The sequence below is a fragment of the Anopheles moucheti genome, chromosome X (assembly GCF_943734755.1).
Source record: "Anopheles moucheti chromosome X, idAnoMoucSN_F20_07, whole genome shotgun sequence".
In the NCBI taxonomy this organism is placed as follows: Eukaryota; Metazoa; Arthropoda; class Insecta; order Diptera; family Culicidae; genus Anopheles; species Anopheles moucheti.
The window spans coordinates 12,462,618-12,486,517 of record NC_069142.1 but is presented as its reverse complement, the minus strand read 5'-3'; the positions used below and the strand labels follow the sequence as shown (position 1 = coordinate 12,486,517).

At 44.7% G+C, this 23,900-nt stretch overlaps 3 protein-coding genes across 3 annotated transcripts; all 3 read left to right on the top strand.

The window, feature by feature from the left end:
• The first annotated feature begins 18,482 nt into the window (after window positions 1-18,482).
• Window positions 18,483-20,308, top strand: LOC128306757 (glyoxalase domain-containing protein 4). The gene is made up of 3 exons (XM_053044358.1): window positions 18,483-18,847; window positions 18,912-18,961; window positions 19,021-20,308. The coding sequence occupies exons 1-3, from the start codon at window positions 18,758-18,760 to the stop codon at window positions 19,748-19,750; spliced, it is 870 nt and encodes a 289-aa protein (XP_052900318.1). The 5' UTR covers window positions 18,483-18,757; the 3' UTR covers window positions 19,751-20,308.
• Window positions 20,309-20,445: 137 nt separating this feature from the next.
• Window positions 20,446-21,118, top strand: LOC128307260 (uncharacterized). The gene is made up of 2 exons (XM_053045021.1): window positions 20,446-20,690; window positions 20,810-21,118. Exons 1-2 carry the CDS (start codon window positions 20,666-20,668, stop codon window positions 21,061-21,063), a joined length of 279 nt encoding a protein of 92 aa, XP_052900981.1. The 5' UTR covers window positions 20,446-20,665; the 3' UTR covers window positions 21,064-21,118.
• A 910-nt stretch (window positions 21,119-22,028) lies between these two features.
• Window positions 22,029-23,776, top strand: LOC128307021 (alpha-(1,3)-fucosyltransferase C). Its single transcript, XM_053044729.1, has 3 exons — window positions 22,029-22,149; window positions 22,223-22,984; window positions 23,057-23,776. The coding sequence occupies exons 1-3, from the start codon at window positions 22,133-22,135 to the stop codon at window positions 23,493-23,495; spliced, it is 1,218 nt and encodes a 405-aa protein (XP_052900689.1). The 5' UTR covers window positions 22,029-22,132; the 3' UTR covers window positions 23,496-23,776.
• Window positions 23,777-23,900: the final 124 nt, after the last annotated feature.

The window sequence follows — 23,900 nt, the reverse complement described above, 5'->3', positions numbered from 1 at the left end:
TTTGTACGCTCGAATGTACAATAAAATATGATCGCGATAATGTGCCATTCCCGTGCGTACTGTTGCATACGGGAACCCATCATTTTTATCCCTTCGTAGCATGAAAATCTTCCTTCACCTCACATCCCCCATTTCACATCCCAGCCGTGGCAGGCGGTGATGAGCTGGACGCTCGTTAGCGTGCTGCACGGCAACACCATCAGGGCGAGCCCTTTTGCGCAGGCAACCAATTGACACCTCATCGTTAGGAAGAGCGACTAAGAACAGCACCCCGCAAAAGGGCCGTGCACCGGGAGTTGCTGCGCTTATTGCGTCAGTGATTATGTTGCGTTATTGTGCGGTAGCCTGCCGAAACCCTGCAATTGTGGCACCCGGCACGCAATCGGTGCTACAAACCCCGAAACCGCTTAGCTCGAACCGCGCTCGCACTAGCTCCGCACCGGTGTAATCTTATAAATCTAATTCCAAAGCTAGCCGTATAATTTTCTGTCATCATGTGCATGCGATTGGGAGGCACCGCTTCTTGTCCTGCGTTGTGTTTTGATAAACGCTTTAACCTTTCGCATCCATGTGCGTTCGTGTTGGGGGTTATTTTGTTTCTTTTTTTTTTTCTTGCTTTAGCATAAATATCGATAATCGGTAATTGGTGATGACGTTTGCGCATCATAAAAACGCAGAAAGAATGGAAATGGGCGGGACGGAGGCTAAGGATTTGTTACATCCGCTGGTGGCATTTGGGGATGAGATGGGCACGAAATTACACACCCGGAGATCGCTGAGGTCACTGCACTTGCGATACAGTTCGCTACAAAACTGACAGTTCTGACGTTTGATTTTGACACTAATCGAGCTTTCAGAGTGTACGGCAGATTTCCTCATGGAGCTGGTTGGAGTTTTCAATATTATTCACATATCGTTCGATAAAACAGTGTTTAGAAACGAAAAGTTTGATTGCATTGATATGTTTTATGTAGATCATGTCGAATATCTGCTAAAAGCCTACAATAGGTCAGTTGTCTATTTTCTATTTTTTCAAACAACTCCACCGATACGATCCTGGATATAGGTATAACTATTCACAAATATTCAGCTATATAGGCAAGGTAAGTTGTATCAGCAATAGATGTTGCTTTTTCAATACCAAGAGGACTTGTCTAAGAGGACTAAAAGGAGAGACACTACTTTATTACGTGTTGCGTATAGTAGTTCAAGGTCTAAGCATCTGAATTTACTTATTTTATGTCACTTTATAGTGTCGGAGTCACCGATAATGAGAGACTACCTATCACTACCTATCTACCTATCACTACCACTACCTACCTATCACGAGCAACTTAAAATAGGTGAAGACTTGGAGATCCTCTACTTACCTAATATTCCTGGAACCTTAATACTTCTATGGCATCCTCATTCGACAACTCTATTTCAATTTGTCCTATTGATCATGATCTCATTAGTTCTCGACTCTACATCACTTAACAGTGTCGGAGTCAGCAATAATGAGAGAAATTCTTCAAAAACCTACCACGAGCAACTTGAAACAAGTAGAGATGTGGAGATCCTCTTGGAAAACGAGCTATTATTCCTGGAAGTTTAATACTTTTATGACCTCATCATTCGACTACTAGACTACTTCCAGTAGTTCTCGACTCTACATTACTTTATAGTGTCGGAGTCACCGAATACGTACCTTGAGCTCCTTGACATAGGTGGAGACTTGGAGATCTCGTGTTACCTGTTGCTCCTGGATGGTGCGTAGAACTACATCATCCTAATTCGACCACTCCATTTCAATTGACTCTGTTGCTGTTGTACAAATCAGACTAGTTCTCAAGCTCACCTTGAAGAACTTGTGCCAAATGCTTTAAGACTTTATTGTTTATATAATATTCATTCATTTCAATAGATGATTTTTATCTGAGTAATTCGCTAAGAATTTAAAAGGTCCAGTAAAACCTACATCTGTAGGACTCCACTATTCTCCTACTTTCAACCTCGAACTCATTAGTAACTGGAACGATACAGTATGCAGTATCCCTGTCACTTAAAGATCTCATTTGATGAGCCCAAACGAAGAAGAGAGCCTGTTAAACCTGAAGCTTTTCCACATTTTCGGCAGGTCCCGCAGCCATCTCATAAGCGTGCCCAGAGCGCTTGAAAGAGAAACCGAACCAAGAAGAACGAAAAACAAATTAATCAAAACCAATCCATCAACGTCACCAGGAACGCTTCGTACCAGGTACTATCTCACGATTACTTTGTTTGCCGGTCAAAACAATCACTTTCCATTCGGGTGTGTGTGTTTTTTGTTTTTTTGTTTTTTTGTATAAAAGAGTTGTATGAGAAAATATTGAAAACGAAAATCTTCTTATTTGGCGCGCGTGAAAGACAAATTTGACCACGTGATGACAGCAGCTCGTTACGGTGTAAATCACCCGCATCAGGTTAAGTGACTTTTAATTGCGCTCCCGTGTGTCCGCCCTACTTCATCAATCAACACCAACTGCCTATCCGGATGCGTCACATCCACGTCCCACTTCGAGGGGAGAGGGTGAGCAGAGGGGTGGAAAGGAAAAAGGGGTATTGGAACTTTTTCCCCAATTGCATCTATTACGCTGGCCCAAAATTCAATTAAAACTAACAAGCGCCACTAGTCGCAAGGGCCATTAATGCTAACTCCACTGACAGTGTGCCAGGACCACCCACCAACCAACCAAAAAAAAAAAACGAAAAATACGAGTGGAGAAGCGAAAAACATAATTCCCACCCCACCCAAAGAAATAAACGAATTCTACGCAGATTTCATTGCAATGGGGCCGGAAAAAGGATTTAAGGCGTAAACGTTGGCAGTGCTGCAAACCGTAAGCACACCGACCGGGCTACCTCATCATAAAACCAAAGCCATCGCCACCGGACCGCACAGGACGGTCACGAGCCTGCGTTAGGTACCGATTCGTTTGGCCCCGCCGTGGGACGTAAATCAATTTTCAATCAATGAGCGCCACAGCGCTCATCCCTTTTTCGCTTGGATGTCAGGAAGTTAAAGCCTGCACCATTATCGCCGTCACATTTTCTGCCCATTTCGGTTGTTTTGGGCAGGGAGTCTGACGGAGTTGGGTTCTTAATAATAATTGCAATGATTTTTAATGTTTTGGTTCGTTGTTAAGCTTTCCCCCCCTTTTGCCTCGCGGGGATGATGCACCGGAAACGGGCCACAACCAGGACCGACCACCACAGTTGCACGATGTGTGCATTGTGTGCATGGTTTTGTGGCTTGTAGCACTAAGATTAACGCCCTCGGCGAACACTAATCCACCGCGAATTAAACATTGAGCCACAGAGCGAAACAACTGCATCACGGATGACATTTAGCAAGCGTCAGGATCTCCCCAAGAAAAAAAAAAAACCTGGACAACCCCCATTGCCGGACGATCGCTTACATTAAAAACGAAACGAACAGCAAAACAAAAACTTTTTGTACTGGGGTGGTCTCGTGGCTCAATTGTCGGTTTCTAAAATGCACATTTGCGTCGGCCCGCTGCGGGGAATTAGAATGCGGCCCCCTATGCGATATAACGTCACGCCCCCCGCGTCCGCTGCGCCAACGAGAAATATTGAAAGGACCACCCCGGGCCACGGTGATAGTGGCCAACGCGGTTCGCGGTTATCCCATCGACACAATTATCGGATGGGACAAGGTGACATGGCGATTTGCAAACATTGTTTTGCGTTTGGTTTACTCCAGTTCCTTCTTCCTCTTCCTCGCCGTTGTCTTCTTCGTTTTGGGGCGCATTAGATTAGCCTTTGGAGCCGGGGAGCCCTCGGTTTGCTCGCTAATGACGAATGATGATATCCACGATAAGGCGCCTCCCAGGGAATTGGGGGAGGGAGCACTGCAGCCCACCGACAACCCCCCCCCCCCCTCCGGGGCCCCCTGGGTGAAGGCAGGGGCAGCATAATATGCAGTCGTTTGCTTTTGCTCCTTTCGTGTGTCGACGAGGGCTGGTTTTTCGTTTTTTTTCCCCTTTTGTTTCGGGCCGAGCTCTTCTTCGCCGCTTTATAACGCTTCAAAGACTGTGCGCTAGCGTCGTCTTCCCGTCCTAAGGCAACATCCCAACTGCAAGGCCGACTCTCCGAGGTTCCCATCGCTTGCTTCGCAAAACCCAAATATTACCACGAGACGAGACGCGACGCATTTTTTTTTGGTCCGTTCGCGTTTTCTTATGCTTCAGCTTCAGCGATGTTTGGCGTTCCCTTTAAAGGCCGCTGGCGAATAATTTTACGCCCGGGTTTTTTTTTTCGTTCGGTCGGTCGGATCCAGGAACCGGGCTGGCAACCAAACCGAGCGCGCGGGGCCACGCGAGCGTATCACGTTTTTTTGTAGTTTATTTATTTTATTTCCTTTGCACGGTTTGCTCCGCGAGCTACCATTCGCAAACACCGGACACCGTGTGGTTGTTGTGGTGCGTTTGGGCGGGCAGGCGGGCAGGCCAACAAGCAGCCACGCGACAGCGCGGCGCAAAAGTAAAAAGGGGGTGAGGAAGGAGGGGGCGGAGGGGTTGGTCCGGGAGATGTTTGCCAGACCGGTGCCGGTGCATCCCAACATCCGACCAGAAGCAAGCAACCGGCAAGTGCCCAGTGGTTAGGTGAGCGAAAATTAACTTCGGTTTTGGGTCGCTTTCGACCATCGACCATGGAGCTGCGTTCAATTATTATTATCTCCCAAACAAACTCCCCCCCCCTTCTACAGCATCCCCATAGGATGCTTTTGATCGTGTCATGTTGAGTTAAATAAAAATCAAAAGTGATAATTCATACGATCGTACCCACGGCACGAATTCGGTATTAAAATCAAAGGTATGATTTGCGCTGCGTCCCAAAAACCCGCACCATGCGCACCCGTCCATGTTGCGCCCGGTTAATGAGGGGTTTGCGTTTAATCCTGCCCTTTCAAACAGATTTCAAAGCGAAGTGCGCAAAAGAAAACCCTGGCAAAAAAAGGCTGCTGGAATGGAAGCTGCTTAAGGTGCCGATCGTGCTGACAAAATTTGGATGTATCTCACGGGAGGAAGGTGAGGGGAGAGAGAGTAAGAGAGAAAGAGAGAGAGAGAGAGAGAGAGAGAGAGAGAGAAAGCAGAAAGGAATACAGGTACAGGTGTACTAGCAGGATCATTCTACGCATGAGCAAGTTTGGAGCAGAAGCGAAAGAAAATAATGCAACCGTTGATGAGCAGGGCTAAGGATTCCCTTGTTGTCATCGAGAGCCACTTGAGCGGGAACCTAACTGGGCACTATTTATATTTGTTTTTCAAAGTTACTTCTAAAAGTACCACTTTTTAAAACAGGCGATCTAATTAAGCGGCAACAATCGTGTTAATGGGAAATTTTGCAGTACTGCTTCTAATTGGACAGAATTCCAACCTTTCACGCGGTCAACGTTACTGGCAGCATAATAAAAAGATATCAAGGCATTTCCTATCCTTTTTTTAACATGCCTGTTCGATATTGCTATTTCTCAAGGGATAGATGTAACCACGTTTAGGGGCCCGGTTGAAACTCGTTTATTTCTAAGTCCATTTACAGTCCATTTCTAAGTTCATTCTAAAAGTTCATTTTGTCATTTCCATTATCCGGTTCGTCTACACTTGGTGCTTAATTTCCTAGCTACAATCCTAATAGTTCAAACAATGCTATAATTTGATTTACTACTTAATTTTAATAAAAAAATACACAAATACTTCTACCTATTTTATTATTTATAATTTATAAAACATCAATATTTAATTGCGGTCATCTTCTTTAGCGGAACGACAACCTCAAGAGATTGCCATTCCTGGCTTACTTTAACTATATTTACCCACAACTTGATAGTCAGTCCTGTGTATGAGGTATTAGTTCTTATGATATCCTGGATCGATCCTGTCGTATGAAGACCAGCGCCTCCACTAATAGTATTCGGTTAATCTGAACAAGAGAGTCTCAATCTCTACTATGAAGATTCGTGAATGTTGAAGGACATTGGTCTAGGTACTTGCAGTGGTCTATCCAATCAAGAGCTAGCAACACAACGTACTATAAGCCATCATGTAAGGGCAGATATACGAAATTATGTCATGAATATTTGACTGTTGTTAAACATGACTGACTCTTCGTAAAATTACAACACTTGTTTCTAACCCTCTAACGACCTGAATAGAAGATATACCGAGCTTGACGTATGTGCAACGTATGTGCAGTGCCTTTCGCACCTCTTCACATGATGCATGCTGTGTGATAACAGGAATGACATCACTGCATCTTTTTATCACTGAAGATGTTCGGCTGTAACTATCAGACGACTGCTACAATTGTGGCAACAGGAATGGGATACATCTCCGCACATATTGAGACAGGTCCAGGTGCTTCTACGATGTCAACCAAAGGAATCTCTTTTGTCATGGTCATGGTCATGGACATGGTCTTTTATACCCGGCAATTCCGAGGTAAAACCCTAGCTGATATCCTTGAAATGCATGGTGAGGTTTCATTGAGGGCATTATCAGTAGATGTTTGATGCCTGAGATATGCTCCCTGAAATCTCCGATTTACTCCATGTATAAAAGCGAGGAGATATATCCTTATAAATACAAAATAAAGTCAATTTTGTATATAATTCCGCGAGGAAAACATGGTCAAATATAGAATAGGAAATATTCGATCAAGAATACATTGTTTACAGTACGTGATTAAAATTATTTAGATAAAAGTCAAGTTTTGCCAATAATAATCGATAATCAAAAACTTCAACAAACTTTAAAATAAGATCCAGTTCCAGATTCTATAATCCAGTCCTAAATTAATTGAGTGTGCCACAAATTGTGCCATGTATGCCCACGTTGACGTTCAAAAAGCAATGTTAAACATATTTTTATATTTTGATTACATAAGCATGTGATTTGAGGCTTTTCTCATTCGTCCGTTCACAGGTAATTTGTGAGACCCGACAGCTCCAAGAGAATACAAATGCTTAATTTTATTATTGTCTTCAAACAAACTGGCTGTATATCTATCTCCCGAGTTATTAAAATAACACTTTAATGGCTTTAAACAATCATCTCCAAGTGATTGGTAGGCCCTTCTGCCTTATACTGGCCTTATACTCGCCTTAAGCTGTCCTGCAAACCTTTCGTAAAAGGAGTCTCTAATGTCTCGTTACATCCGGAACAACTCTTCAAACTTCGATGCGCCCGCTCACGGACACCCCTTGACACACGTACGTTATTATGTAATTTGCATATTTTAACCAAAAACAAAGGTCCTCCACGCAGGCCCAGCCTGAAGAGGTCCTGACGGCTACGGTAATAAACAGCGGAAGCGACAGTTTGTCACCACCGACCGAAGGAAATGCAGGCCAAATATAAGCGTTTGCGGGGTAATTTGCCCGCACGGTAGCACCCCGAACAAAGCAGCCACCACGGCAGCCATTTGGTTGAAGCTATATTTTTAGTTGCGCTTTTCGGTTTACTTAAGCATAATTTTGGTTCAGTTTTCGGCAAAGGTTTTCCGGTTCCCCACGGTCCCCCAGGAACTGGGAACCGCATTTGGGTGATTATCGCGCAGTGCTGCAGTTTCAGATCCAGCATAATTGGTTTGACCTCGGAGCTTTTTTCTCACGGTGTGTTTGCGAGTGGTTTGGTAGCGGTAATTGGAGGATTTGGAAGACGAAAAGCAATAGCACAAGAACAATAAAAAAAAGCACACACAAACACTGGTGAGGAAGCATGTTTTAATGTTTGGCGAATGAGTGTAAGCATTGATTTTATGTGACCCGTTTTTAATGATCCCCAAAAGGTGTCCAAATAAAATGGAAGCGCAAAGACGTTTAAAATGTGCAGGGAATAATCTTAAGTAAAGATACACTTTCAGGAGTAAGAAAAGTCAAGCTAGCAACAAAGGGAAATATTAAAATAAAGTAACTAATCCAGCATGATTCATTAGGTAAAGCAATGCGAAAGCCCCACCGCGTAGAAAAATCCCAACACCAGGCCCTCGCCCATCGCTCGGGGGGAGAATATATGCTTGTTAAGCAATTAACATTGTCCCTTTTTTCGGTCCCTTCATTTGCATATTCTCGGCCAGCGGTGGAAGGGTTTCTTTTTTTCGAGTTGCCTTTTTTTAAATCGTTTCTCCTACCAGCTCTAGCTAGTTTATTTTAATGTTTCTATCGGATCCTGGGTCGATTCCATGCCGAACAACCTGCAGCCATATCGAGACGCGGAAGGGCCATCGATGCCGAAGCGAACATTCCGAACAATTTATTACATGTTAATTTGATGTCATAATAATTATACGCCCTTACACGGAACCATTCCGAGGCAAATGCGCACTGCGTTTGCTGCCGTGCGTGCGCGCTGTTGTTGGCTATTTGTTAATTGAATTAGATGACCCACCACCAACGCCCCTTTACCGCGCTCTCCAGCCGTCACAACCACCGGGGGCGCTACGGTCTGCAACAGAGAAAAAAGGGGAGCCGAATATTACCGAAAACAGCAAGTTAATTTATGCACCACTAGACTACATTTCACCCCCAACCCCCCCGTCCTTATCGTAGGGGCTTTTGTTTGAAGGTAACTGTTGGGCACGCTTCACAAATCATTAGTCCCCAACACTATATCGCTTTCCCCCTTTTTTAATCCCACCTCACACTCCTTCCCAATCCAACGATTGTTCATGCTTTTTTTTCTTTTAAATTCGGGTTCGTCGTCTACGCACCGCGCTGTATTGTGAAGGCTAGAAAAAACAACAACAAAAAAAACCCAACCCCCAGTCACTAGAGGGCTAATCAAATGGTGATCCCAAAATTCCACGCGGCTGCGATGGCGCAAAGCCACGGGGTGAACATGAAATGGTATCGATTAGGCCGCATTAATACCTCGTGTGACCTCCTGTTTTAACGGCTGCTCGAACGGCACACAAACCGTGAAGGGTTGGAGCACAAATAAATCGTCAATTTCAATCGCTAACGCCACTGCGTATCGTGAAATCTATAAATTCCATGCTTTACTGGTACCTGCATAATGGGAGCACATTTACTTTCGATGGTTTCCTTTTTGGTTTCTGCTGAGAATTGTTCCGGTTGGATAACATTTTACGTTGGGAAATAGGAAATGGGAGATTTTGTTTCCATTTTAAATAAATTCCCAATTTTTCACTACTCAGAATTGTTATGCAATACCAGAAAAAGATGATAGTGACTTAGTTTAAGATATTAAATATAAAACTTCCAACTTAATATCCCTGAGTTTCTAACAAGTCACTACAGACATGCGTGGCCTCAAGGAATCCTGTTGGAACACAACAAACATCTGGCTATTGCTGAGCTTCAAACGTTCCAGTTATTGAGAGTACACAACTAAATAGAGCGTTTAACTATGTGGAATCAACTCCTAATAGCCAATTCCCTTCCAATTCCCAATAGAACCAGGTCGCTAAGCTGAATTCGTCACCATTTGAGCTGCTTTTAGGCGCATTGATCATGACATATGACATATGGAGCAGGTTGGCGCCCGTAAAGGAAGTTACCGAACTCTTCAAGTTTTTAAATGAGTAAACAAAACAAATTTTAACATTTATCAATTGAGGATCGAACTTTGACCAGAACTGCCCGTCTGGTAAGCAGAGTATCTGTTGATGGTGGCGATCTTGAAGTAGTAGAGAAGTTCTGATAACGAACGATCGTAACTTTGGACAACAGCACTATTGTGGCGAATCTTATAATAATCTTCATCAGAAATTGGAGAATATTATGCATTGCATTCTAACAGGTTTAGTAGTCCTCTTGGGGGAGTCCTGGACGAGATCAAGTTCGCGTATTTGGGATCAGGGCGTATCGAAAAGAACCAAAAACATCTCAGCTAGCTGAGCTGTTGGGTGGAGTAGACATTCAGAAGGTGACCAAGGCTGGAAGAATAAGATGTCTGGAGCACCTGATGAAGATGTCGGACAGCAGTAACAGTATAGTCAACCAATCGTTCTCCAATGATGACGACTGCTCATCTTCTTTTTTGGATTGTCAGAGAAGAGAATCTTCAACAGGAAACTAACGGATTCCCCGAAGCGGTTACGGACTAACAACTCCCACATTGCCGCTGACATTTACGTCAGCGACAACTGCTCATCTTCACAGAGTTGGATTGTCATTGGGAACTCTTCATCAGACGATTGGATAATACCCTCAAGGATCATAATAACGCGAGTAGAGGTCTTCAAGCTCTTTCCGGCAGGCAATTGTACCAGTCTGGATTTTTGATGGAGATATTTGCATCTTTATATTGTCCGTTTTTAATAGGTAGAAATAAAACCAAATGTGCTTTGTTGCTTACGCCTTCCTCATCGCAAAGTGATTACCCTTCCTGCTCGACAACCTGATGAACGTTGCAAAAAAGATTGAACAACAACGGGGGAAAAAAAATCAAGTGGCATCAACACCTCAACACCTTAACGCGTCTCTAAACTAGACTTCCGACACCTGATTAAGCCGAACCTATTCTTTAAACGCATCGTGCATATAATTAGCACCAATTATGTGTGGGCAATTTTCACAGCTTTTGCCAGGCTGATGCAAAAATGTTCGGCAATCGCGTTTCATGTTGTCGCACGGCTAGACACCGTACACCGCTCCCCGGTACTCCATGCTCGATGTTCGGTTTGCATTAACGAGCTGCAAATTGGGCCCTTTTACTATCCTAGGTAGGCCCCCATCGTCTGTCGTTAAATAAAGTTCGGCATAAATTAAGTGTGGCCGGCTGCCTAGATCGCCAGCCCCGTGGCCCCATCGGTCGGTTGACACCCGGCCCCCAAAAAAAAAACATCGTACCGCGGGTGCATACATAATTATGTGTTTACTTTCGTGACAGGCGTTAATATGGTGGACCGCAAACATTCAAGCAGTGCGATTGGGTAGGTGTCAAGTTGTGCCGGTGGTCAGATTGGCACCGGCTACGTAACGCCAGCAGCAATTGGTCTAAATCGTAAATAAAAGAGAGAAAGAAGGCAGAAAATAAACCACAACAGTGACTTCGCTTCGCCCCATGTCCGAAGCAGGGTCCCACGGGGGCTTTTAAAATAAAACAAAACCAACGCTATGTCAACACTTTCTACTTATCGTTATCGTTTTGTATCTCTGTTTCTCATTCCCCCCCCCCCCCCTACCCCTACCCCCTTCACCTTCACTCGTTTTCCTTTAACTTAAAGTTATGATCGTCCTCAAGGGTTCGTCGCTTGCTGTTTTTCGTCTTCTCAATTTAAGAGACTCTCTTGAAATTGACTCTGGTAAGAGTCAAGAAGCAAATTGTGGAAAATTTTATGCTTTTAAAGTTTATTTACACTGTGTTCTCACGAATTCTCACGGTCTCATGAGTCCTTTTTATAATGTCATTATTAAACACCCCTTAAGAACTTCTTAATATTGCGTAAGAGCGAACACAATGGTAGCTGTTAAAACAACGCGTCATGGAAGCAAGGATAAGATTGCACATCAAACACTTGCACGTTTATTACGTGCGTTCTGACACCACAAAACAAGGTGTCACACGACCGGCTGGATAACGCATCCATCGTCCTGTGTTTCACATGCACCTCCAGCAGCTTGCGCCGTATCCTTCCACAAACCCATACAGACCATAAATTGCCCCCCCGAAAGTAAAATTGCAAATGCGCCCGCATGTAAGCAATCAATCGCACCTTTGGGCAACACCGGGTCCGGGTTGCGGTTTAAAAGCCAGAAGCCAACCGGGACCGGGACGGTAGGCAGGTGAAGGGTCCGAAGGGTGAAGCGAGTGCGTCCACGCACCTTTCGGTGGAGTTTTCTCTCCATCTCTTCCTTTCTCTCTTTTCCTTTTGCTTCATTTTGGGAGCTCAGGCAGCTGTTGACAAAAGCCACTGCGGGATGACATCGGTCGTACACAAAACAGGTCGACAATTGGGCCCGATCGCAAATGTGAATGTGGTGTTTCATCATCAACGGTGATGGGTCCTAGAGGGGGTTTTGTGTTACCCTTACCGTAACAGGTACTCCCCTGCCAAACAAAAAAAGCAAGATCGTTATTTCTGCCAGTAGCTACTTACCTAAATCTCGCAAATCGCCCAAAACAGGACCTCCTTTACATGCCAGGCCACACCACGCGGCACGCAGCGTGAGGTCCCAAGCGTAACCAGTAACGACTGCAACTCGTCCACACGACGCGGCACAATGCAAATGTGCTTTCGGCGCATACGAGAACCAGCAATGAAACCGTTGCTGCACGAGAACGTTCTTAAGTCACGCTTATCGGACGATCCTGGATCAAGATATCGCATGACGACATCGGCTCAGTAATGGAAGGAGAAAACAGCAAAACCCCCATCGCGCAATCTCAGACCCCGAATCTACGTGTGCTCCAGCGTTATCTTTCGATCAGCGAACAGCAGCAAACAACATCGTTGAGCTCCACGTTTGTTACGGGATGTGATATGTTAGAAGAAAAAAACTGACGCAGAGATCCAGACATCGGGTCCCTAACACACTAAGGCACGCACAAAATAGCGGCAGGACCTCCAGGAAGAAGACACCCGAACGCTGGAGATGAATTCCTGAGAGGTGAAGAGTCATTCATAGTTTGACGAGTAAGGATTTACAATACTGCAAACCGTACGACGCTACTGCAAAAGAGCTGCCGAAGGAAGTTAAGATGTCAGTGCATGAATTCCAACTGGAAACCCCCGAAACATTGCACATCACTATGGGAAATAGCTGGTGGTTTGTAGACGATTGCATTAAAAACATTGGTTTTATGCGGAAAGTGGCGTCGAATACCCGTTGAAATTCGTGGCTATCAATTAGGTCGTCCTTTGGACGTTTAGATATCTCAGCAACCTGAATTGCTGATAACTACAGAACTCCTCTTTTCTCCAATATTTTGAACAATATATTCCTCCAATACATGCGTTGAGTGAGTTCCTAAGATATAGTTCAATAAATGTAGCTATATTTATATTTAAAGTTCTTACCACTCCGCGTCGCACTGTGCAGTATATCTTCAAAATTGTACTCAGTCATGGACGAGAGCATAAAACAAACAACCAACACGGAAAATACGGCACAAGATACGATCGCACTCGGAAGCGAACAGAAAAGATCCTCCCTATTAATGTGAAAGCCAAGTACCAAGTGAGGGGGGAGAAAAAAAACTCCAACACACAAAAACCGCTCGTTAGTCGGTCAGTAAGTCCCGCAACGGGTGGGACAAACTACCCAAAAAAAAAACCCGTACCGTTGGGGACCACCACCACGCGACAGCCCGCGAAGATCGAAGATCGAAATCTATCCCGTAGCAAATTGGCGCTAAATTAAGCGATCGAAGCGGACGAATCGATCAGCGGAAGCACAGGAGCAGAGGACTGCAACTTCTAACCGAAAGATGAGCACACCCGAAACACTGGGGCAAATGGTGAAGTGAACGAAACGGTAGCAGTGACGGCTTTGGGCCCGGTCCGGGATTGAGATGAATAAATAAATTCACCCCCACTGTCGGTAACCCCGTGCGCGGAAATCGTAGTTCAGCGTGTGGCAATCAGTCCCAGATCGCACCCATCAGTTAAGATCAGCCGTACAGTGGAAGTGGAAACGGTGGTGAAGATGTTGCTGTCGTCTAAACGAGCCAGTTTTTCATCCCAACGCAACGATTGGTTTCTAATGAAACCATCATCCCAAATGCAGTTCCTCTATCTTAATAGGCCAGCTTTACGTGACAGCTTAGTTATGGGAGAGTAGGAGATGGAGAGACACAGTGCAAAACGCGGTGATCTCAGGAAGATAAACGCTGGGGGGTTTCGTTTGTTTCCTTTTCTCCGTTGGAAGTCCTGCCGGTGAGTGGAATTTATCAAAATTCTACCCCCGTTGGTTCAGGATCGATGAGGAAATAGTTTACGCTAAAGGGTGTAGGCAAATTAAGCTACCCAAACAGACTAGACCCGTCGGAGAGGTTCTTTTTTTTTGGGATAACAAGAAACCGTCTCGGCATGTGACTAGGAATGTGAAGAATGCTTCAGAGTTTGATGGTGGAATCTCAAGCAAAGAAATAAGCGAAACGATGACGAAGTCTCCTTTCTCCGAGCATGATGCAGCACAATACCTCACGCAGGACCTGCTGTAATCTAGCCTGCAATAACGGTAACCACGATGCTATAATAGAGTCATCATCATCACATGCTTCGGAATGATCTGTCGGTGCGGTACGATTCAAAGATCCTGAAGCTGCGGGTACGCCCAGAACAAGAATAACAAGTTATCGTGCTCAGTCGCCGTGTACTTCCGACGCGCGGATGGTTTATCGCGGTAGCGTCACGTTGATTATGACTCACGCATCTAGACTTATTCCGTATGACCACCCCGGTCGCAATGAAGGTACGAAATTGAAGCCAACTTGGAAGTTACCCAATCGGCAAGAGAGTGAGAATGATCACGAAACTGTGCTCTGCAGCGCATTTGACTCTAAATCGCTTGTCCCGTGTGTATTATTATCGTTTTTAACACGGTATTGAAGGCTTAGGCTTAGAAGTCCCTCCAATTGTAGGACGATCACTCTTCGCAAGAATGTTGCCAAACACCAGCAGTTTGTACACCGCTACCGGGTGGTCCAAGGTACACTATTCGCCAGAATTTGTGAACTTAAAAATTCCCACAGCGGGAACGAAAAAAACAACCCAAAACGAAGGGTAAAGACATCGGGAACGCAAAACCGAAACCGAAATCTTCCTGTGTTCTGGTTCGAATTTGGTTCGGAAAATTGAAACATCATCTCTGCACCGCATGAGACGAGCCTGGAAGGGGTAAGCGTAGAATACCCGGCAGGACCGGTAGCACTTCCCGGACGATTTGCTTTTTCACGCTAAATTTTACGGTCCATTTTCGGACGGGGTTTGCTTTTCGTTTTTACGTTTGCTTATTCTAACCGTGATTGGAGTTTTTATGGTAATGGTGCTCTTCGCTGTCAACTCGCTCATTCTTATCTGTGGAGAGGGGTTTGGATTTTTATGAGCATCAAGACCGCCATCAATGACATTGCAGGCGAAACGAATGGGGAGATGCAACGAAAAACCCATCAACCGCACGGAAAGGGATCGGACTCTCTGGAACGCACTTTTGGTTTCGCTGCTCACACCACGCGCCACGCGAGGAATGCTGCTGGCGGTTGGGTGACATTGCGCTTTCCAATAAACTCACATCAAATCCAACTAATTAAGTCATTAAAATGCAAATTAAATTTGAGATTTTCGGAAAGAAGTTTTAGCCAAACCGCTTCCGTTGCAGCAACGAATTGAAGGAAAAGTTAGAAACGAAACAATCTGCTGGTGGTCTAAAACGATTTCAAGTGGTTAAAGCCGATACGACATTGCGATACATTTAAATTAAAATGTTTTAAAAGAGATCTGGAGTCGGTACTTCCATTTTCGGTGCAGAATGCATCTGCAACTTGTGAGCGCATGCACGCCCAGTGGGCAAAATTGTATGCAATCCCATACAAAAAACAACAGGGTCAATTAAGGGCCCAGTGGGCAAACTTGTATGCGATCCCGCCGTTTCCCCTAGTTTCACTCCCGCGAAAACCCACAAGCACGTACTTCCCTCCAAGATTTGTGTACGCTGATTCATACTGTCTTTTTCACACGTACCGCGCTGATCGTGCGTCCTCTTTCTGACACCACAGCACACCGCTTTTCTTTGCGCTTCTTTGCTTCTCACATAGCCAACCGCTATACGTGTGTGTGTGACGAGTTGGCACACGGCAAAGGGTTCCATTCCGCAGTGTCATTTGCTGAAATGTTGTCATGTGATGTGCTTTGAATTTATTTCCGGACCTATCACAGTAGGTGAGTGCTATTATAATTATACACGATCAATCGTAGCTAATATATTTCAAGATATCTCCATTTTTTAATTAAAATTAAACAGCAAATCATCGGACCGTGTAAACGACGGCGTTGGATTGATACGCCAAATGTGCAGTTTTATTTTCCATCCCAACAACCTTGAAGATTGAGAAATTTTTAGTGTAAACAGGATGGTGACAACATTCATTATTCACCATCAGTGAAATGAGCAGCATTATCATCGGTGCATCATTAAAGTGTGAAGCGGTAATGAAGTTAACGAGTGCGCGGAAGGATCTGTCGTTGTCATCATACCAAACGAGAGGATTGGAAAGTTCCTTGTGAAGCAGTATGGGAACAACATTCATCTTCAGTTTGCGACGGTCCGGTGATCAATTCACCTATGCAGTATGCAGCTTAATTAAAGGTAATAATAGTTGAAAATATTAAGTGCTATCATTTAAAAAAATTAATCAATAAAATGTGTGATCAATTATGCATTAAACCGATATTTTCTTGCGAGTCACTTTTCAATCCATCCGAAAGCACGGCTAGGGTAATGCGCATGTAGTAGTGAGAAGCACGGCAGCAGCGGCGCAACACACGCACACTACGACAGCGCTTGGACGCAAGTGGGCCATTTAAAACTCTTATAATTGTCCCCAAGTAGACCCTTAATTGACCCTGTTGTTTTTGTATGGGATTGCATACAATTTTGCCCACTGGGGGTCTACTTGGGAACAATTATAAGAGTTTTAAATGACCCACTTGCGTCCAAGCGCTGTCATAGTGTGCGTGTGTTGCGCCGCTGCTGCCGTGCTTCTCACTACTACATGCGCATTACCCTAGCCGTGCTTTCGGATGGATTGAAAAGTGACTCGCAAGAAAGTTTCGGTTTAATGCATAATTAATCGCACATTTTATTGATTATTTTTTAAATGATAGCACTTAATATTTTCAACTATTATCACCTTTAGTTAAGCTGCATATTGCATAGGTGAATTGATCACCGGACCGTCGCAAACTGAAGATGAATGTTGTTCCCATACTGCTTCACAAGGAACTTTCCAATCCTCTTGTTTGCTTTGATGACAACGACAGATCCTTCCGCGCACTCGTTAACTTCATTACCACTGCACACTTTAATGATCAGCCGATGATAATGCTGCTCATTTCACTGATGGTGAATGATGAATGTTGTCACCATCCTGTTCACACTAAAAATTTCTCAATCTTCAAGGTTGTTGGGATAGAAAACAAAACTGCACATTTGGTGTATCAATACAACGCCGACGTTTACACGGTCCGATGATTTGCTGTTTAATTAAAAGATGAAGATACCTTGAAACATATTTGCTACGATTTATCGTGTATAATTAAAATAGCACTCACCGTGATAGATCCGGGAATAAATATGCAACACATCACATGACAACATTTCAGCAAATGACACTCTGCTTAATGGAATCCTTTGCCGTGTGCCAACTCGTCACACACACACGTATAGCGGATGGCTATGTGTGAAGCAAAGAAGCGCAAAGAAAAGCGGTATGCTGTGGTGTCAGAAAGAGGAGGCACGATCAGCGCGGTACGTGTGAAAAAGACAGCATGAATCAGCGTACACAAATCTTGGAGGGAAGTACGCGCTTGTGGGTTTTCGCGAGAGTGAAACCAGGGGAAACGGCGGGATCGCGTACAAGTTTGCCCACTGGGCGTATGCATACAAGATCGCATACAAAATGTGCCAAAGTAGAGCAGATGTGTCAAACACACGACGAGTCGAAGAATATCCACTGTCGTCTGAAATAAAAACGTTCACGATGCTGTACCACAGGTCAATTGCTCAATTGGTCAAATTGTTCAGGTGGAAATAGTAAGATTGATGTCGTTCATATTTGGTATATTGCAACGAACGCTTGATGTATGGGGATTCACTAAGGCGCGGCAGCATGCTTTTGTATGAATTTTAACGTTAATGACAGTTCCGTGATTAAGTTAAATTTCAAATAAAATCAAAGCGATAAAATCGCATGCGGCAGAGCTGTAGCTACGCCCTGGAGGGTAAAATCAAACAATTGACTTGCCATAATAATATGATCCGCTGTAATATTCCCTTCGTTAATTTTGACAGTTCGTCTGCGATGATATGTGCGCGATGAAAATATCTACGTTTTATTTAAGATAAATTAACAATTAGTGAATAATAAAATCAAAGCCGTTATGCAGGATTACAGTTTTATTTTAATAACATAAGGAACGAGTGCATTTCGTAATAAAACAGTGCGGCCGTGCCCGAAATGACGGACTAAAAAACATCGCAAATGTCAACATACAACGTCAAAACGGTTAGGGCATGGTCTCGACATTCAAAAACAGTATTTTAAATTATATAATTTAACAAAATAAAAACGAACAGATGATTATGAGCAGAGCAATCGAACGATTATATATTAATCAATAGAACAAAAACAATTTTCCATATTTTATAGCACTTTTTAATACGAAAACATTAGCGTCAGTGAAATGACACGACGAGATCACAGCTTCATCCTCTACCAAAACAAATAAAAATCACTATCTCCAGCCGTACACAGTATCGCTGTCGTTCGCTTCATTTCAGTTCACCGTTTTGTTTTATTTTTAGGCCCCCACTCGAGCAGTAAAATCATTATCCCTTCCATCGCAACCGATACATTGTTCTAGCTTGGACAGCGAGCAAATAGCAAAGTACTCTAGCAGTGTCCACTGGTCAAACAACACCGAGTGTTCGAGCCGGCCTGCCCATACCAGCCAGACAAGAGAGTACATAAGAACCGTGTGATCTCAACCGGAATCTCACAGCCACCTGGAACGTGTCCCACCTTGGAAGATGATTTCCGCTCGGGCGCTGCATTATGTGTTTAAGATTGGTAACCGGGCGAAGAACATTCACTTCTTCCGCGAAATACTCGGCATGAAGGTAATGCTCTGTTATGTGTGGTTGAGGTTTTATATCATGAAATAACTATCTGTTACTTTTGTAGGTACTACGTCACGAAGAGTTTACGGAAGGTTGTGATGCCGCCTGCAATGGGTAAGCTGTGTTAGGAATATGTGGGAATTTCCGACTAATTCTTTCTTGCGATCCCGCAGACCGTATGATAATCGATGGAGTAAAACGATGATCGGTTACGGACCGGAAGCGTCCCACTTCGTGATCGAGCTCACGTACAACTATGGCGTAAAGGAGTACACACTGGGAAATGATTTTGCCGGACTAACGATTGCGTCTCCGGACATTGTGGAGCGTGCCCGTGCGCATGGGTATCCGGTAGAGCAAGGTGGTGCTGACCAACCGTCACTACTCCGTTCACCGGACGGTTACCGGGTGTTTGTGGTGCCGGAAGCAACCACGGCGGATCCGGTGAAGCGTGTCGCACTGAATGTGACGGATCTGGTCAAATCGCGCCACTACTGGGCCGACACACTTGCGATGGTACCGGTCGGAACCGACGCGTCACCGAATCGGCTTGATCTTTCGTACGATCAAGGTAAGTTTGTGCTGGAATTACGGCAGCTGAACGCCGGTCAAGCACTGGACCGTGCAAAAGCGTATGGACGGATTGCCTTTGCTGTGCCGTACGATGTGCAGCCACGGATCGATGAGCTAATTCAGCAGGCTAATGGCACCATACTGACGCCATTAATCACACTCGACACACCCGGCAAAGCGACGGTGCGCGTTATCATTCTCGCCGATCCGGACGGGCACGAAATATGCTTCGTCGACGAGGAGGGCTTTACCGCCCTGTCCGCACTCGATCCCGCCAGCAATGCGGCGCTGGATAAGTACATCGCGAAGGATCCGTTCCAGGGGCAGTAAAACCCCGCGTCCATCACATTCCCAAACACATCACAAACGGGCAGAGGTCAATCGTTACGGAACGTCCATTCGCGTCGGTAAATAAGGAATGCATTAATGAATCGTTACGGTGACCGTATAAGAAACGGGACAATTTGTTGGTAATAAATTGAAAGATTAAACATCAGCGTATAAATGTCTCGCTTACGAGTGCAGATTGCATGCTGCGTGACTCCCCATTAACAAGGTTGAATGCAATTATCATTACATGAAATGGCAAAAATAAAAAAACAAAACATTCACTATCTCACGCAAAGGAAGGTCATCAAGATCATGTGTGCGAGTGTATAGGAATGTGTCGCATCATTCCGACACGCGAAACGAGTCAGACAGCGTGCATTTTTAGCTGTGCTAGTTCTATTTTTTCCTCAATCAAATTGTGCGTGCGTGCAGTTGCAGATTCACGATGTGTGAGAGAAAAAAATAAAACAAAACCAGCAAGCAGTCAATGGCCGGATGCATGTTGCCAATTGGCAATTAGTTACCGATCGACAGTGCGTTGGTGCAGTTCGAATTTTGTTGTTTTTAGCGCATAACGCACAACAGGGATTATCTAACCTCTCGGCATTGGAGGCTAATTGTTCCCAGGATTGTTTTTTTTTTAAGTTAGCGGGAGTCAAAGTTTGAAAGTGCATTATTCCGTAGACTCGTGAAGGGCTGCTGTTCCGAATTCAATTATAGCTGCACTTCAAACAGATTCGGCTGGAGTGGTCGATAGGAAATATACGGGCAGCACGTGCATTACTAGACCATCGATCAATACCCGGACCCACTCACCATCAGCTCAACCCGTTTGTACCGCTCCGTGATTACCACTGTCACACTATCAAGTAGGACCGTATCTTCATTGCACGGCCAAACTACAAAGCTATCATCATGCCCTGCAGAACGTGCGGCCAAGGTAACGCATCAGTTCCCACTTTGGCCCAACTATTATTCAATTCGTCGTCCTCAGTATGTTTGCTACGATGTTTTTTTTTTTTTTACTGTTCCTCTGCCTTCTTTCTCCCTATCTCGCAGACTGCAAATGTTTGCGCATGATGAGTAAGCGCAGTTGCGGCGCTCGGGTGTGTGATTCCGGTTGCACCTGCAGCTGTAACACCAGCTCGAGTAGGTGCCTCGGTTCGGGGCAGGTCGGAAGCGACGACCGACGGCAGGACGAGTCGGGGCAACTGCAGCCTAGCCAGGGTGGATGTGGATGTACCGGTGGTGGTCAGATCAATGAGGAGGGCACGAGCGCGACGGTTGGATGTGGTGCTTCCTGTTCCTGTTAGATGCTGGGGACTACGAACCCCAACATTAGATTTGAAAGAATAAAACGCACGTACATTTGAGTTAAACATTTTAGACATTTCCATCGTTTCTTCGAACCCGTCGCAGTATGTTTGATCTGTTTTGACCCATTGCTTGGGCGATGACGTAATATCTGTACACCGAGATAGCAAAAGTTTCCAGTTGGAAAAATCTTTCAACATTTTAAACCCGAACACGAATCAGCTGGGGTAAGCAGAAAAGGAAAAATAAACAAATACCTAACAGCAATCCCGCCATCGTACGCACGTGTTTGCATGGGAAACAGAAAGCAAAACGGAAACATTCAAACGCTTGTTTGCTTTGGTTTGTTAAGGGCAGGCCCAAATCGACCCATAAACCGAACTGGAAAGGCGATAAGCCGAACGCATAGCCGCTACGAATGCGACCATTCGGTCCGATGAACGCGAAACTATCTGTCTGCAGCTGGTGCAGCAAATTATGTATAAAAATAAAATCAAAACATTACAAACATTAAAGCTGCTCAAGACTATTAACTAGCCAAGTCCCATTAATTACATTACTTCCATAGAAAACGGCAGTTCGTAGTTTGCAACTTAGACAATGATTAAACATAAAACAAGCTTCACAACTATTACAGATTATAGATTTAGGTGTACGAATTTTATTAATTCAATTGTTGAACAATATGAAAAATACACCTATTTTAACTTCCCTGTTCGAGTTCATTTCCCAAACGAACGTTCGAGCGTTCGATTCGTTGTCGTGCAAGTCGTAATTGAGCGTTTAGATTCTGTGAAATAAAATGTGTGAAATATCGTTATCGAATTGTAAATAGTAACGATACGCTTCACACCCGCTGACAGCTGTCATTAGCAAGAAAGAGAAAGAGCAAATATTGGTAATGTGGCTGAAGAGGTTTGTTCTTATCAGAGCCCCGGTCGTTATCGGAAACGAAACAAGGAAATAAAGAACGGTGGAGATCGATAAACACGATGGATCATGGACATAACCAACAATTCACTGGTTCGGTCTTCAGTCGAAGTGTTATCCGCCTGTTAGCTGTGCGTCATGGCTGCCCTGCTAGAGTAAGTCACGTATTCATAATCAAGGAGTTTCTCGCACGCATTTCTTTAACGCATTTTGCGCACCACTCAACAGTCGGAAGGTGCATCTTAAGTCGATACTGCTGTTGTGGGCGGCTTTGCTGGTGGTGTTCCTATTCTTCATTTACAAGACGTGCCTGGTCGAAACAATCAACTCGTACAAAGTGCTGGACGACCACAACCGTGCCCGGGCCCGGCAGATCGAGCAGGATGTTGGGCAGGGTAAACGCACTCGCTACATACTGCTCTACACGAGCTTCTTCGAGGATAAGCATTGGGGTTTGCCGGCTGAAACGATCGAACCGGACTACTTTTCGATGACGCACTGCCCGGTAACGGATTGTGTGCAGACCACCAACCATCAACTATTGCCGTCCATTACGGATTACGATGCGGTCGTGTTCCACGTAGCCACGCGCTGGGGTGGGCCCATGCCGGTGGTTCGCAGCCCGCATCAGGTGTATGTGGCCGCCGATATGGAGTCACCGGCACACACCAAACACACGCTCCGTCTGGACGGGGCCTACTTCAACTGGACGATGACGTACCGACTGGATTCGGACGTGTTGTTCAACTACATGAACGTTGTTGATCTGGAAAGTGGTGAAGTGATAAGCCCGGCGTTGCGTCCCGCTTGGCGAAACGGGTTCTACGAGTATAACAACACAATCCTCGCGGAAACGGTGGCAGGCAAACAACGAATGGCGGCCCAGTTTGTGTCACACTGCGGGTCATTGTCCGGACGCGATCGACTCGTGAAGAAAATGCAGTCGGTCGGTTTGGAGGTGGATGTGTACGGAAAGTGTGGCCCATTACAGTGAGTACTGCCGTTGCCTTAATCCCTACTTGTCTTTCGTACTAGCCTGATTCTTTTCATCCTTTTTCCCAGATGTCCCCGGGGGAATACGGAATGCGATCAAATGTTGGACACGGTGTACTGGTTCTATCTATCGTTTGAAAACTCACTGTGCGTCGACTACGTCACTGAGAAGCTGTACAACGCACTGAAGCACAACATTGTGCCGATCGTGTTCGGTGGTGCTGACTACAATCGGTTTATGCCACCCGGTTCGTACATCAACGTGCAAGACTACGGGACGGTAAGCGAGTTGGTGGACCATCTGCGATACCTGGTGGACAATCCGATCGAGTATGTGAAGTACTTTTGGTGGAAGGAACATTACGCACTCGAGAACACGAACTCATATTGCGATCTCTGCGTAAAGCTGCACAGCGTGAATGCACGGGAAAGGGTACAGTATTATCGCAACATTAAGGCTTGGTGGTATGACGATGCTTGCACGGCAAAGCCCAAGATTGAGTTTTAATCCACAGCTTAAACGAAATAGTTACACTAGGGCGGTTGCATTATTCGAGTGTGAATTATAGTTCTTGCTAATGTTGATATGTTGATGTTGAGCTATTGATGCATAAATTGCACCTCAATATATTGATATTGAGCTATTGATGCATCATTTGTACATTTTTGCTGTTATTCCGTTTTTATGTGTCTGGTGAAGTTTGTATTTGTTGAATGCTACTTTATGCATCGACTTCGAATTTATTTGGAAATGTTGTTTTTCCTTTTGAGCTTCTACGACTACGACAAAAGAGCTTGTTTTAGGTGTCAAGTGCCAAGAATTGTTTGCACGAACTTTTCTATCAATTATATCTTAGGAAAACTGAAATAACCATTAAGATAATTCAAGGATTCCATACTCCATACAACAAAC

Excerpts from the sequence above, each read along its gene's own strand:
- LOC128307021 (XM_053044729.1), top strand. Across the intron at positions 22,985-23,056 it reads GGAAAGTGTGGCCCATTACA|ATGTCCCCGGGGGAATACGG; the intron begins GTGAGTACTGCC and ends CCTTTTTCCCAG.
- LOC128306757 (XM_053044358.1), top strand. The coding sequence starts at position 18,758 with ATGATTTCCGCTCGGGCGCTGCATTATGTGTTTAAGATTGGTAACCGG. Across the intron at positions 18,848-18,911 it reads GCGAAATACTCGGCATGAAG|GTACTACGTCACGAAGAGTT; the intron begins GTAATGCTCTGT and ends TTACTTTTGTAG. Across the intron at positions 18,962-19,020 it reads TGTGATGCCGCCTGCAATGG|ACCGTATGATAATCGATGGA; the intron begins GTAAGCTGTGTT and ends GCGATCCCGCAG.
- LOC128307260 (XM_053045021.1), top strand. The coding sequence starts at position 20,666 with ATGCCCTGCAGAACGTGCGGCCAAG. Across the intron at positions 20,691-20,809 it reads CTGCAGAACGTGCGGCCAAG|ACTGCAAATGTTTGCGCATG; the intron begins GTAACGCATCAG and ends CCTATCTCGCAG.